This window comes from Rhinoderma darwinii, chromosome 11 (assembly GCF_050947455.1).
Source record: "Rhinoderma darwinii isolate aRhiDar2 chromosome 11, aRhiDar2.hap1, whole genome shotgun sequence".
Classification (NCBI taxonomy): Eukaryota; Metazoa; Chordata; class Amphibia; order Anura; family Rhinodermatidae; genus Rhinoderma; species Rhinoderma darwinii.
Window position 1 is genome coordinate 60324396 of NC_134697.1, and position 13245 is coordinate 60337640.

Genomic DNA, 13245 nt, shown 5'->3' on the forward strand with positions numbered 1-13245 from the left:
GTGTTTGAGATTACATCATGCATACGCTTGGTCTCCTAAAATACCCATTTTAATATCAGATAGGAAAACTGAGTGCGGATTATAAATCTATTCACCAACTTAATCAGGCCTAAGATCTATTCGATAATGTATGAAGTTTGTATTGTGAAATCTAGTGCTAGATCGGCTTTTAAAGGGACTTCTATGCGTTTTACACAAAAGCTGTTCGGTTGTGGAATTAAAAAAAAAAAGAGGAAACCACCATTCTCAAGTTCTTTGTATACAGCTAGCAGTTCACGTACATGTATTTTTTGCCATGGTTACGTCCAGAGATACACGCGTATATACACTTTATGGACAAAAGTATTGGGACGCACCTCTTTAATCATTGAATTTAGGAGTTGTATTCCGTCCCATTGCCACAAGTGTGAAAGAATGGGTTGTTCTAAAGAGTTCACTGAATTTGCGCATGGTACTGGAATAGGATGCCACCGTTGCAACAGTACGTGAAATTTCTTTCCTCCATAGATTTTCCACGATCAACTATGAGTGATATTATTTCAAAGTTAAAGCATTTAGGAACCAAAACAACTCAGCCACGAAGTGATAGACCACGTGAAGTCGCCGAGTGCAGAGGCGCATAGTACATAAAAGTCAAAAATGCAGAGTCCCAAACCTTCTGTGGCATTAACATCAACACAAAAACTGGGCCGGGAGTGTCATGGCATGGGTTTCCATGGCTGAGCTGCTGCATGACAGCCTTACATCACCAAGCACGATGTCCAGCATCAGATAGTGGTGTAAAGCACGCCGCCACTGGACTTTGAAGCAGTGGAAACGTGTTGAGTTGCGAATCACTCTTCACTATCTTGCAGTCTGATGGACGGACAAGTCTGGGTTTGGCGAATGTCCGGAGAAAGTTACCTGCCTGACTGCATTGTGCCAACAGCACAACAGCAAAGTTGGTGGAGGAGAGATAATGCCGTGGGGTTGTTTTTCAGGGGTTGATGTAGGCCCCTTCGTTCCGGTGAAGGGAAATCTTAATGCTTCAGCATACCAAGACATTTTGGACAATTGTAGCTTCCGATATTGTGGAAACAGAGGTTCGCCCCTTTTCTGTTTCAGCACGACCTGACATGGATGGGTGAATTTGGTGTGCAAGAACTTGACTGTCCACACAGAGCCCTGTCATCAACCCCATCGAATACCTATGGGATGAACTAGAACGGAGATTGCGTGGCAGGCGCTCCCTCCAACATTAATGTCTGACCTCACAAATGCTCTTCTGGATGAGTGGGCAAAAATTCTCAGACAAACTACAAAATCTTTCAGAAATCCTTCCCAGAAGAGTGGAAGATGTTTTAGCTGCAAAAAAGGGGGGGGGGGGGGGCATATCATAGTCGCAGGTCATTTTATGAACTTTTTTTTTTTTTTCCGGCTGATCTTTTAAGCTGTGACTTTTGTTCAAATCTCACCCATGTTGTTGCTATTGTATTACGCGGCGGATTTTCCGCAATGATTTCTGTTGTGGAAAATCCGCAGTGTTTCCATCCAGTTTGTTCCTACCCTTAGGCCCCATGCCCACTTAATTTTTTTCCTTCAGGGTGCTATCCGTTTTTTTCCACGGATAGCACCCTGAACCCCATTCAATGGGGCCATGCACACTTCCGTTATTTCAACGGAACCGTGCGGCTGTTCCGTCAAAAGTAGGGCAGGTCCTACTCCTGCCCATTTTTGACAGAACAGTCTCTGCCTCCTCATTTGAATTTGGTCCGTGAAACAACGTGCTGCACGCGGAAGCCATCCGTGTGCAGCCCGTGTGTGACGAGACCGTCAATAACGGCGGACGGAAGTGTGCATGAGGCCTTAACCTTTTTAAAGAGAAGGCACATCCATCCAAGTACATGCCAATTTGCACTGGGGGGGGGGGGGGCTTTATCATTTTTTTTGTGCACAAAAGAGAGGTATCCTATTAGACTCCCATGACTCAGAGCATATGAGCATTTCTTTACAGTGAAAAATGCACTGGATTTTTCATAATACTCTTACAAACCAGTGGAAAATATGGAAATACTAAAATTTAGCACCGAGAAAAATATACTTATTTACAAGCAAAAACTATTTATTTTTAATTTTTACGAACAGTATATGAGAATCCATTTGTGTTTGTTTTTTACTGTATTTTATGTAAAATTGCTAAAGAATATGGATAGTACAGTCTTATAGTATGGCAGAGCTCGGCATGTGTTGTGTGCACCTGCATAAAGGTTGTATCTAGCTTTCCATAGAAGAGACCAAACGACTATATTTTAAAAATCTCACCTTTCCTAACCCTCTTTATTACATAAAGTGTATCATTATTAACACAGCTAGAGTTTTTGTATGGTCTGCACTCCGTTCATTGAAAAAGAGCCGTGCCATCAACTGGTGCTTTAGTTTCCAGAGACAGTAAGTTGTAGCATGCTGCGTTGTACAGTGTCACAAGTGTGTGTATATTATTGAACACCACGTGGCATTCATAGAATGTCATCTGCCAGTCCTCGTGACACTAGAGCATTAGTGGGGTAGGCTGAGATCTGCAAACTTTAAAGAGAAACATCACACGAGTACAACCCAAGCTGACGGAGCATGTCTCTCGAGGAGCTAACAGAGAAGGATAGATGTGGCCTTTCTGAAAGGTCAGGTGGAGGATGACTACTGTGACTTGAACTCAAAACTTGATGCCCCTAAATATATACACATGAAACAACGTTTCACACATCCCTTTATGCTGCACATGATGTTTACTTGTAAAAATATTTGAACTTTTCATGTTTTCCAGGACCTTTCCATCAATACGACTTTGCGTATTTGGCCTCCTTATTAGAAAGCGTAGGATTCATGGGCTGTTCTTATGTCCTTTTGTAAGGCCTTATACCCAAACAGACTTTAAGATATACAGCAAGTATTCATGGCTCACTGCCATGTAAAGAAAAGAGGGGACAACCAAGTATTTCTGTCTAAAACGCTTTAGTGCAGATTATGAACTCAGATGTGACGGATAACAGGTGGATCCTGCCCGCTGACACTGAATCCGCTAGTACCGCTGACCTGATGAATACAGGTTTCAGAACTAGATACAGCTGCTCTGTGTACAGAATACCAAGCAGCTGTATCTCAAAGTAAAAATCATTTTTAATAAAAAAAAAACTAATTATAAAGTTTCACCAAACACACTGATGCACATTTTTATTGAAAAAAAATAAATCGCTTTCAAAGGTTTACGTAGCCTTCAAGCCTTTGGATAATACAGATACAGGGAGGTAACGAGTGTTTTCAATGTTATAGGCCTGTACGTTGCTGGCTGACAAGACAATCGGAATCATTACTATACCTTGTTTGCGATGTTTATATGAAATCTTCTTTTTACAGTTTTTATGTTTGGAGAATTCTAAATCCCTTTTATGAGTTTGCAGGAAAGCATACACGCTGTCGGCATATCTAGTCCTTTAGGTTTATTTTACATTGTGTATACCGCATATATAAACAGAACAGCTACAGTTCTGAAGTTTCTAATTTTCATCAAGACCTCTTGAGAATTTTAAATAACTCAAGGTTTGAAACAATGTGGTTAGGACAGGCTGAGAATGTGTGCCAGCTGAAGCAGCTGTGTACATATCTGTTTTTCCTTGGAGCACTTGCTAGTCTTTCAGTGATTCACAAGTGCTCCTAACAGCAGAAACCACAGGCTGGACTAGTTACAATGCTGACTATGTAGCAGTGTTAACACAGTGAGGATGTTAGTCTTAATTTATGTGTGTGTCGGGATTCCGTTCATGGGTTCTGTCCGAACTTTCCATCAGGGGAACCCATGAACGGAATCCAATCCGAAACAAACGGAAACCATAGATTTGCATCGCCATTGATTTCAATGGTGACGGATCCGGTGTGAATGGTTTCCATTTGTCACCGTTGTTTAAGGGTTCCGTCGTTTTGACGGAATTAATAGCGCAGTCTACTACAGGAATTTATTCAGTCAATATGACGGAATCCTTAAACAACGGTGACAAACGGAAACCATTTGCACTGGATCCGTCACCATTGAAATCAATGGTGATGCAAACAGAAACCTATGTTTGAAAAGACAATTGTTACATGTATATTAATATGGAGTAATAGTATAGTGCAGGGGTCCGCAACCTTCAGCACTCCAGCTGTTGTAAAACTTCAACTCCCATCATGCCCTGTCAGCCAAAGGCTTTATTATTATTATTTCACCCAAGGGCTGTCAGGGCATGCTGGGAATTATAGCTTTACAACAACTGGAATGCCAAAGGTTGCAGACCCCAGGTATAGAATATCCTTGAAGCAGACCATCATTTAACCCTGTTTAGTGATCCATTAACCACTTTATTTTACCTGTTAACTTGTATCTTCTCGGCTTCATGTGGTTAATGAAATATGGTACTTGTGGGCTGTGTCGGGTAGTTTTTTTTTTCTTCTTTACTACACAGAGTGATAATGGCAAAAAAGAAAATATTTCAGAGATGCTAGATTTAATATTTGCTGACACTATAGCAAATAATGTTCCGAGACGGAGCTCAACACTACTGTAATGGTATGTTCCCAAAAAGCTAATAGACTGGATTTTCCGCCTCGGAAAAATCTGCAGCAAAATCTCATAAATTTGCAGGTAAATCTGTCACAGAAATCTGCAGCAATTATTGCGTTTTTGCTGCGCAATGTAGCTGCGGAAATCATTGAAGATTTTCTGCTGCATTTTTCTCTGTGGATTTAGTGGGAAAAATAGTGTGAAGCGTTACTTGTTGAAAACTTTAGTTGCATCTGCGGTTTTAACTGTGGAACCCCTGTAAAAAACGGGGGAAAAAAACACAGCCTGCGATTTTTACAACAGATTCATGCTCCCCATATAAGTCAATATGGAAAAAAAAAGGCTGCATCTCTGATCAGCATCTACAGCATAAATGCCGAATGCATCCATAGACTCAAATTGACCTGACAAGTTGTCCGGGTGGTATGAGCTTAGAGAGCGACACTTGTGTGAGGATGAAGTAAGCTTAGATTCTATAGCCACTTCCTTGTTAGTTTGTTGAACCTGCTTACATATATGTTAGTATAAGCTGGTTTGTCCTTATGTGGACACTGCTTTGCCAATGACTTCAGAGGGAAGGGGATTTACCACGTTCTTCATCCAGCTTATTTCGTTATAATTATGACGTGTCGTATATTTATATGGAGAGCATTTACAAGCTTTTCGGTCTTCACTTGGCAAAGTAGCCAAACGCTAAGCTTTATTTGGTCCTTGACATTAAAAAGTCTGGTCAACTCTTGATGTATTCGTAGAGACCCTCGGGAACTAGGGGATCCTATCCGATTTTGAGCACAAACAAAATGGTACACATGCCATTAAATGTCTTCTCTAATTCTGCGGAATAGTGATGTAATCAAACGAGTCGAAGTCTAAACAACTGAAATCGCATTTGTGAGTAGAGTGAATATATAACTCAATTTATGTGATAAAACTAAAAACACAGTAGAAAACCAGAATTCCTGATTTAAGGCAGAGGAAATTAAAAATCCCTATGGTCAATAAGGGCTGGTTCACCAAGTACATGCGACCACTTCTTTAAACTTGTATTGGGTAATGGCAATTCAACGAAGGAGGGGGTACAAACCGTCAACAGAGAGAGACCATTAGCGTAGAAAAGTGTTATCAGCCTCTTGAGTAGGGAAGGTCATTTGAGCCGGGCCTGTATAACATAGGTGATGCCCCTATTTTCAATATACACACTATCTAGGTTATAAATTATTACAAAAAGCAGGCAAACTGCTGATCAGATTTGAATTGGTCTAACAATTTGATCTTCAAAATATGAGAGAGTAATAAACATATATACGGTGTGTCTAAAAAGGGACCTCTACAAGGATGGCTGTGGCTGTTATCTTTCCTTTTTTTCTTTCTTTTTAATCTGTAATATTTGGTATCGACCTGTAAGGCCATGTTCAGACATGGCAGCATTTACAGTACGATTCAAATGGATTGGGCTTTCAAAAATCGGTGTAGAAATTGCATCACAAAGCAGATTTCTCCACGAAGTAGCAGTGAATCCGCAACATAATCCGCTGCAGAGAAATCCTCCATGTCTGAACCTCGGTCTAATTCTTGACTCCATTGAGGTATCTTTATAGAACCAGGTTACTCAAATTCTAAACACATGCTATAAAGTATCTATCGTAGCACAACTAATGACTATTTGTTCCATCAGCCATAACAGATAAAGGACTAGCTTCAAACTGTTCTCAGTCATTCGTTATCCTATTAGGTGCATGTGCAGCAATACACAGGAATGAGTTTTGCATTGATCTCCTTGCAACAGCACTCTCATTGTTAGAGATGTCTTGCAATTTCTGATTTTCGTAATACTGGGAAAGAAGACATTGCATGTTTGTCTGATTGGGGATGATCTGTATATAGTCCGCTATAGGGGGTGATCTGTAAATAGTCCACCAGAATCTGAGGGCTTTGTATTTGAACATTTTCTATGCTGTGGAACTTGGGTTAAGCTATTGACTTGTACGTCTAGTTCACTGTATTCTACAGTCCGTTAGGCCTACCCTTGTTTCTAAGTGCGATCTAATTGATCTTTTTCTGCTCACCCTTAATTTTATTTTACAGAACTTTGAGTGTTTTAACAGCAGGAAGAAATAATCTTGTAGAGGTGACACTATAGCTTGTAAAATCATATGCCCACAACTTTATAAAATCAGTGTCCCCTCTACAAGATAATTTGTTCTTCCTAACCCAGGAACCTTGTAAATCTGTGCACTGCGGCCATGCCTCATCTGTATACAAGTTATTCTGTGTCCAGTCTTACCTTTGGATCTCTGTATTGTTGCTGGTAATATTCTGCTTAAGGTCACAATCTATGACACAGTATATGTAACAACCCCAGAATCTTCCTACAAGTGTTTTGGAGGTCCGTTTGCAGGGGATACCTCAAAACAATGGATTTGGGGAGCGGATGTGAGTAACATTTTGTTATTTTACAGTTTGGTTTTGATTTTTTTTCTACATCCAGTGTGTTTGGCAACTATGCATTTTATGGAGATTGACTTATGACTGACCTATATTTCTTTACAAGAAACTCTACCCATAAAATATATACTAGTTCTATTACATTATAATTTTGGTGTTTTTTTTTGTTTGTTTTTTTAGCTGCCAAAAGTCTATTAAACAAGAAGACCGATGGAGTGAAGGTAAGCTGTCTTATAACATGTATGACAAATGTTTCTCTAACTACACAAATCATATGCACAGCAGAGTTTTCTGGTGGGCTACGTATACAAGATATATGCACATTTATGTTTCTAAAATTTTTTAATATAGAATCAATGTGATAATTTAAAACAGGACCTTTATGAACATTACAGTTTAACCCGCATACTAGTTCCCTCCTAGAGTCTAGCGAATTAGTTACTTTGTATAAATGATCTAAGGCGTTTCCAGGTTATGTGAGGTGTTGACGTTTCTTGTATGGTGACAGTATTTTGTAATTTTGTACTTCATCTTTATTATGCTCTAATTAATTAGTATTTCATGGTATGGATGACATCATATCTGTAGCAACATGTCCTCTTCTAAATGATTCTACTTAGAGACAATTGTTTTGAGTAACTGTTTCTGCCCAATGTCTGCAGCTTCTTTGCTCCGGTGTCTATATGACAAAACTTCCTGCCATGCATTCTGGTGGTTCAATGTTGTCATAGAGACATTGTCTACATCCAAATAACCATCCACATTAGTTTCTAAATGATATATGAAACTTGTGGAAGTGGAGGCTTGGTCATAATCAGGTGTGTAAATGTCTCCTACGTCGTACAGTTACAGATATTCTTATCTCAGAACAGTTGCAAACTTTATTTTAATATTTGTTTAACCAAATTTCCTTTTTAATCTATTCTAGTCTTTCTTAATTTGGAATTAGAATATTTGTTAAATAGTGTTTTTAACAATATTATAACATGAACCCATAAATCTTTAAAATAAAACTCCATCGTGGTATATTGATGACATCTTTATAAGATAATATTATAGAGAAGGCTTTACAATGTGTTTTATTGAGGTATCTCCCATGATGCATGATCTCCAACTGCCATATTCTGTGGGTTTGGTTTATTTGTCACATGACTGCGTGCGCTTGACAACTTTTGAGTGCTTAACGTCTTAACGCAATATCACGTAACTGTACGTGATCAGGGTTAAGGAGAAGTATGGAGCGAGCTCACGGGCTGAGCTCGCTCCATACACAGCGGGTGACGGCTGTGTTACGCATCCGACACCTCACTGCAAGATCACTTTGATTCCGCCCGTTTAACACCTTAAACGCCACGGTCAATCGTGACTGGCATTTAAAGTGTTAGAATCAGGGGGGCGCCCCCTCAAACAAGCCATCAACCCCCCCCCTGCGGCACGATTGGCGGGTAACAACGGTTGTTATAACAGCCTGGGGCCTAACAAAGGCCCCCTGGTCTGCCATCTTTGAACTCCTTTGAAGCCATGTCAGAATCAGGATATACTGCAATACATTAGTATCGCAGTATATCATGCAAGTGATCCAATGATCGCTGCTTCAAGTCTCCTATGGGGACTAATAAAAAACGTAAAATACAGTTGAAGGGGTTTTTTTATGCTCCAAAAAAAAAATATGTAGTAGAAGTTAAAAAAAAAAACCTTCAATTTTTTTTCCCTAATTCTATGTTAAAAAAATTAAAAGTTAACATTACTGGTATTGCCGCGTCCGCAATAGTTCGAACTATCATAATATAGCATTGTTTAACCCACCGGGTGAATGCCGTAAAAAAAATATATATATAAAACACGCAAATTGCTGGTTTTTGTTCACCTTAGCGCTCCAAAAAAATAATGAAATACAAAGTGAACAAAAAGTCGCATATACCCCCAAAATGGTATCTGTGAAAACTGCTACGCGCCCCGCAAAATTTAAGCCCTCACATCGCTAAATTGATGGAAAAATTAAAAAGTTATAGCTCTCAGAACATGGTGACAGAATTAATAATTTAGCAAATAGTTTTATTTTTTAGAGTGGTAAAACATAAAAGAAAACATTTAAATCTGGTATTGCCGTAATCGTATCAACGTGTAGAATAAGGTGAATATGTAGTTTTTACTACCAGATGGATGCCGTAAAAACAAAACCCCTAAAACAAAAATGGCGTAATCGCTGTTTTTTGCCCATTTTACCCCACAAATAATTTTTCCCAGCTTCCCAGTACATTATGCGGTACAATAAATGGTACCATGAAAAACTACAACTTATCCCGCAAAAAACAAGCCCTCATATGGCTATATAGACGGAAAAATAAAAACATTATAGCTTTTGGAAGGTGGGGAGGAAAAAACAAAAGTGAAAATCTGAAAAATGGAGGGAAGGGGTTAAGGATAGGTAAGAAACTTAGAGATCGAGTTTAACCGTTCATTTTCTGGTATAGCAGTGTGGAAACCATACAGCGCTAACTAATACCGGGAGGACAACACCTATACAATGTGCCGTTAAGGATCGTATATGAACACTGCATGATGGACATTTATTTTATTTATTTGATAGGAGTTATGCTTCAAGCTATGCAGCTTTGTAGTATTCTCTTTATAAAAATTCTGAAAATGAACTTGAATATTATCTGTTTTATGTTTCATATTTCTTTGTCATTAGACATAAATCCATTCTAATTTGTGGGGGGTTTCATGGCCGCAATTATCTCTGGTTAAAAAGTTAGTAGCTATTCCCATCACATTTTTTTTTTGGCAGATCATGCCATAACGTTATGCTAGGTGGGGGTTTGACTTCTGGAACCCCCACTAATCCCTAAAACGAAGGGACAAATGTCACTTCAGCAGTTCTCCTGCACGTCGGCCCTTCTGGTCCCTTCATTCTGAGGATCAGTGGGGACCTAGCCCTCGGACTGCTGCCGAGTTGCAACGGATATAGCATATCCTAGTGATATGACATCACTTCCTGTAGGGGGGAAACTTATTTAATGGGATTAGTAAAACTAGGATGACTAAGTGTCCGACTTGTATTCCAAAACAAATTCTATTTTAATCAGGATTAATAAATCCCAATGATTTTAATAGAAAACATAAAAGGATAATTCCAGAAAAGAAGATTCCGTTGTGATGATAGAATCTCCTTTTCTGGATTTATTAGTGAATCTCTGTGTTTTAGGATACTTTGTGGACTGGGTATCCTGCAATGTGCAGCACGTCCTAGCTGATATGGAACGGTGTCGCAGTGATACTCTCCTTCGAGATGTTGTTGAATGTATTTCACTAAATCTAAAATCCAGCGTTTTTAATTTTTTTTAAATGAAAGAGCGATTACTAATATTTTAGGTTTCCTCATGCCACAACATTATTGTGAAGTTAGTTTATACATATTGATAGGCACCTCGCAGTCTGTTATTGGAGTTGTGGGTTGATTGTGTGCAGTGTCACCATCTTATGATCTAAATATCTCCAAATGAATAAATGATTTGGTTGTATTCTAAATGCAATATTCTACATTAAAGGATAACTAAACTTTAAAAAAACAACTTGTGATGTCATAGTGACATGTCAGAAGTTTTGATCGGTGGGCGTCCAATCACTCAGATCCCCACCGATTGCTAAAACAAAGTGGCAGAAGAGCTCGGGTTAGCGCTATGCCGCTTCATTGCCGATTGGCTTTCCTCGGAAAACTGAGCGAGTGGTGTACGGACTCATAGACTTTCTATTGAGCCCGTACACCGCTCTGAAAGCTGATCAGATACGCAGCGGCACAGCGCTAACCTCAGCGTTTCTGCAGCTTTGTTTTAGCGATCGGTGGTGGGTCTCTGCTCTGACGCCCAGTGATCAAAACTTCTGACGTGTCACTATCACATGTCAAAACTTTTTAAACCGTTTGGTTACATTTTAAGGATGTGATCAGTCGTCCGAGTAATCCACACACTGTGATGCTTGGTCATTATCAATACCTGGAAGGTGGTGCAGGCAGAATCTCTGTCGAATGGGGCTGATGATTTAAAGGGATATCTTGCATTCCGATGCATAATAAATTTAGTTTTTTGTGTGTCATCTACCACAGCTTTTACTAGTTACAGCTAAGAGTTCATAAAATTGTATAAACAACTCTATACTATACTGAGAAAAGTTCCCTACACTTTACATGTTGCTGTTAAGATGTTTCCAACATCTCAGTTTGCAAATCTATATCTTGGAGCCCTGTTTTTATATATTCAAAGACCACGCTTTGTGTCTCCCAGCGAGTAGTCTCTTGTCTGTTGCTATAACAATGGCTGGATGACGTTAATGAAAGATGGAGAGTACAAGAAACAACTAAAAAGGTCTCAGATGCAATTACAGGGTCTACAGTTTCTGCTCATGTAGCAGAGATTTACAAAAGATATTTCAGTCTGCTGCTTTATGTTCAAAAGTGTAATACGTATAAATGACACGATGACATAATGAAATATGTTCCTTATTATGTTTATCTGTATAATTTACAAATATGTTGCTCCGAGGGCGAATATTTCCGTCATTTGCCTATCCATGGTTCTGCTATCATATGGATTAGCATTTTCTTGATGTCTTCTCTACTGTACTGTATTTATGGTAGCCTTTAAAAGACATTCCTGTGCAAACCCATACTAATCGGAGGTGCATGGGTATAGATTCGTGTTTCATCTCCACATCTTGAATAATGAAATGGTCTTTCAGATTTAGCCTACATATATTGGAAAATGGGCAATTAAATGCCTTTTCTATCCAGACGCCTTTAGTTTAATAAATGGGTATAAGTAGTTGGGCCTGGGCTAGATAACGACTTCAGCTGTACAATGGTTTTGGGCAGAAAATGGCGGTCATTGCACCCCATAGACCTTGGTCATGTGACCGTTGATTTTCAGCAGGTATTCCTTTAAATCCAGCATTAAAAATAAAGTTGAGCAACCAAAATTGCACAAATGCCTGACCACTACTACACCAGGCATTGTATGGTAGGGGTGACCTTTTATTTTTCTGCTAACTGAACATTTTAGTTAAACGGTCAAGATATTAAGGGAAAGAATAAAAGGGTCAAGATATTAAGACTACAACTTTAAAGGGGTAATCCCCACACAACAACGTATGGCATATCCACAGAATGTCTGAGTTTGGAATACTTTGCTATAACTTTGCCATGTAGTTGATTTGCAAAGTCCTCCAGGACACTCCAGCAATGACTGAAAAGCTCCCGCAATAAAGAGAGCCCTGGGCACTCTTTCCCATATCCATATCCAGCAGGAAGCCTCGCTGGGCTGCGGGAGCCGAGAAAGGACGACTATGCCTATCGACTCCGTAGCCAAGTTAAAGTTTATAGTAAGTGCTACGTCATATGATTCCTCCTTTATAACAGGACGGACACTTTATTGGTCACCTTAATGATGTACAGTACCTTTCCTGTCAAATTACATGAGGAATTATCCACAGAAGTACAGATTAATAAGAAAATCAATAATACAGATTGTCAGGTGGTCATGGATGGTGGAGCCGTTTTAGCCCATTTAGGCCTTATTCACACGAGCATCTCCGCTTTGTGTCCGTAAAAAAACGGCCCGTTCTTCATGCATATCTCCATGTTGCGTCAGTGTGGTTTCCATGTCTCATCCGTTTTTCTCGTCTGTGTTTCTCCTCTGCAAGCACTTCCTGGATTTACTTCTCTGCATTTCTTTAGCAACTGATGCGTGAAAAACGCACAGCACCTGAATGTCGTCCGTGTGGTCTCCCTTTTTTTTCCACGCACCCATAGACTTGAATAGACTAGTCTGATCCGTAAAAACGGACCAGAATAGGACATGCGGTGAGTTTCACACAACGGACATACGCTCTGTGAAAAAACATGCATGTGTGAATAGCCCCATTGAATTGCATTGATCAGTGTGCTGTCAGTTTTTTTTAAACTGACTGCACATGGACGTGAAATACGTTTGTGTGAATAAGGCCTAAAACTGGTAGCAGCAGTGTTATGTTTTTGACTATGATTTTCTCCTGTGGGTTAGAAGTTGGTTGCTCTGCGCTTTTGTTTGTCTTTCTCGTGTTTGTATTCTATTTATTTGATGGGTTGCTTGTTTTCCTGCTCTCTGCCGGGACTGGCTCCTCCACTCTTTTGCCTCACTAACATGGTTTACCGTTGTCTGTTCCTTTTTATTACCATGCTCCCTTTTTCTTTCTTT

General features: G+C 39.5%; 1 protein-coding gene across 25 annotated transcripts in view; it reads left to right on the forward strand.

Moving 5' to 3' along the window:
* Window positions 1–13245, forward strand: part of CAMK2G (calcium/calmodulin dependent protein kinase II gamma) — a 214473-nt gene that overhangs the window by 166443 nt on the left and 34785 nt on the right. For all 25 annotated transcript variants that reach the window (XM_075841627.1, XM_075841624.1, XM_075841629.1 and 22 more), the window contains one exon: window positions 7196–7236. In XM_075841627.1, the coding sequence (XP_075697742.1) occupies window positions 7196–7236 (41 nt within the window). The remainder of the gene's footprint in view (window positions 1–7195; window positions 7237–13245) is intronic.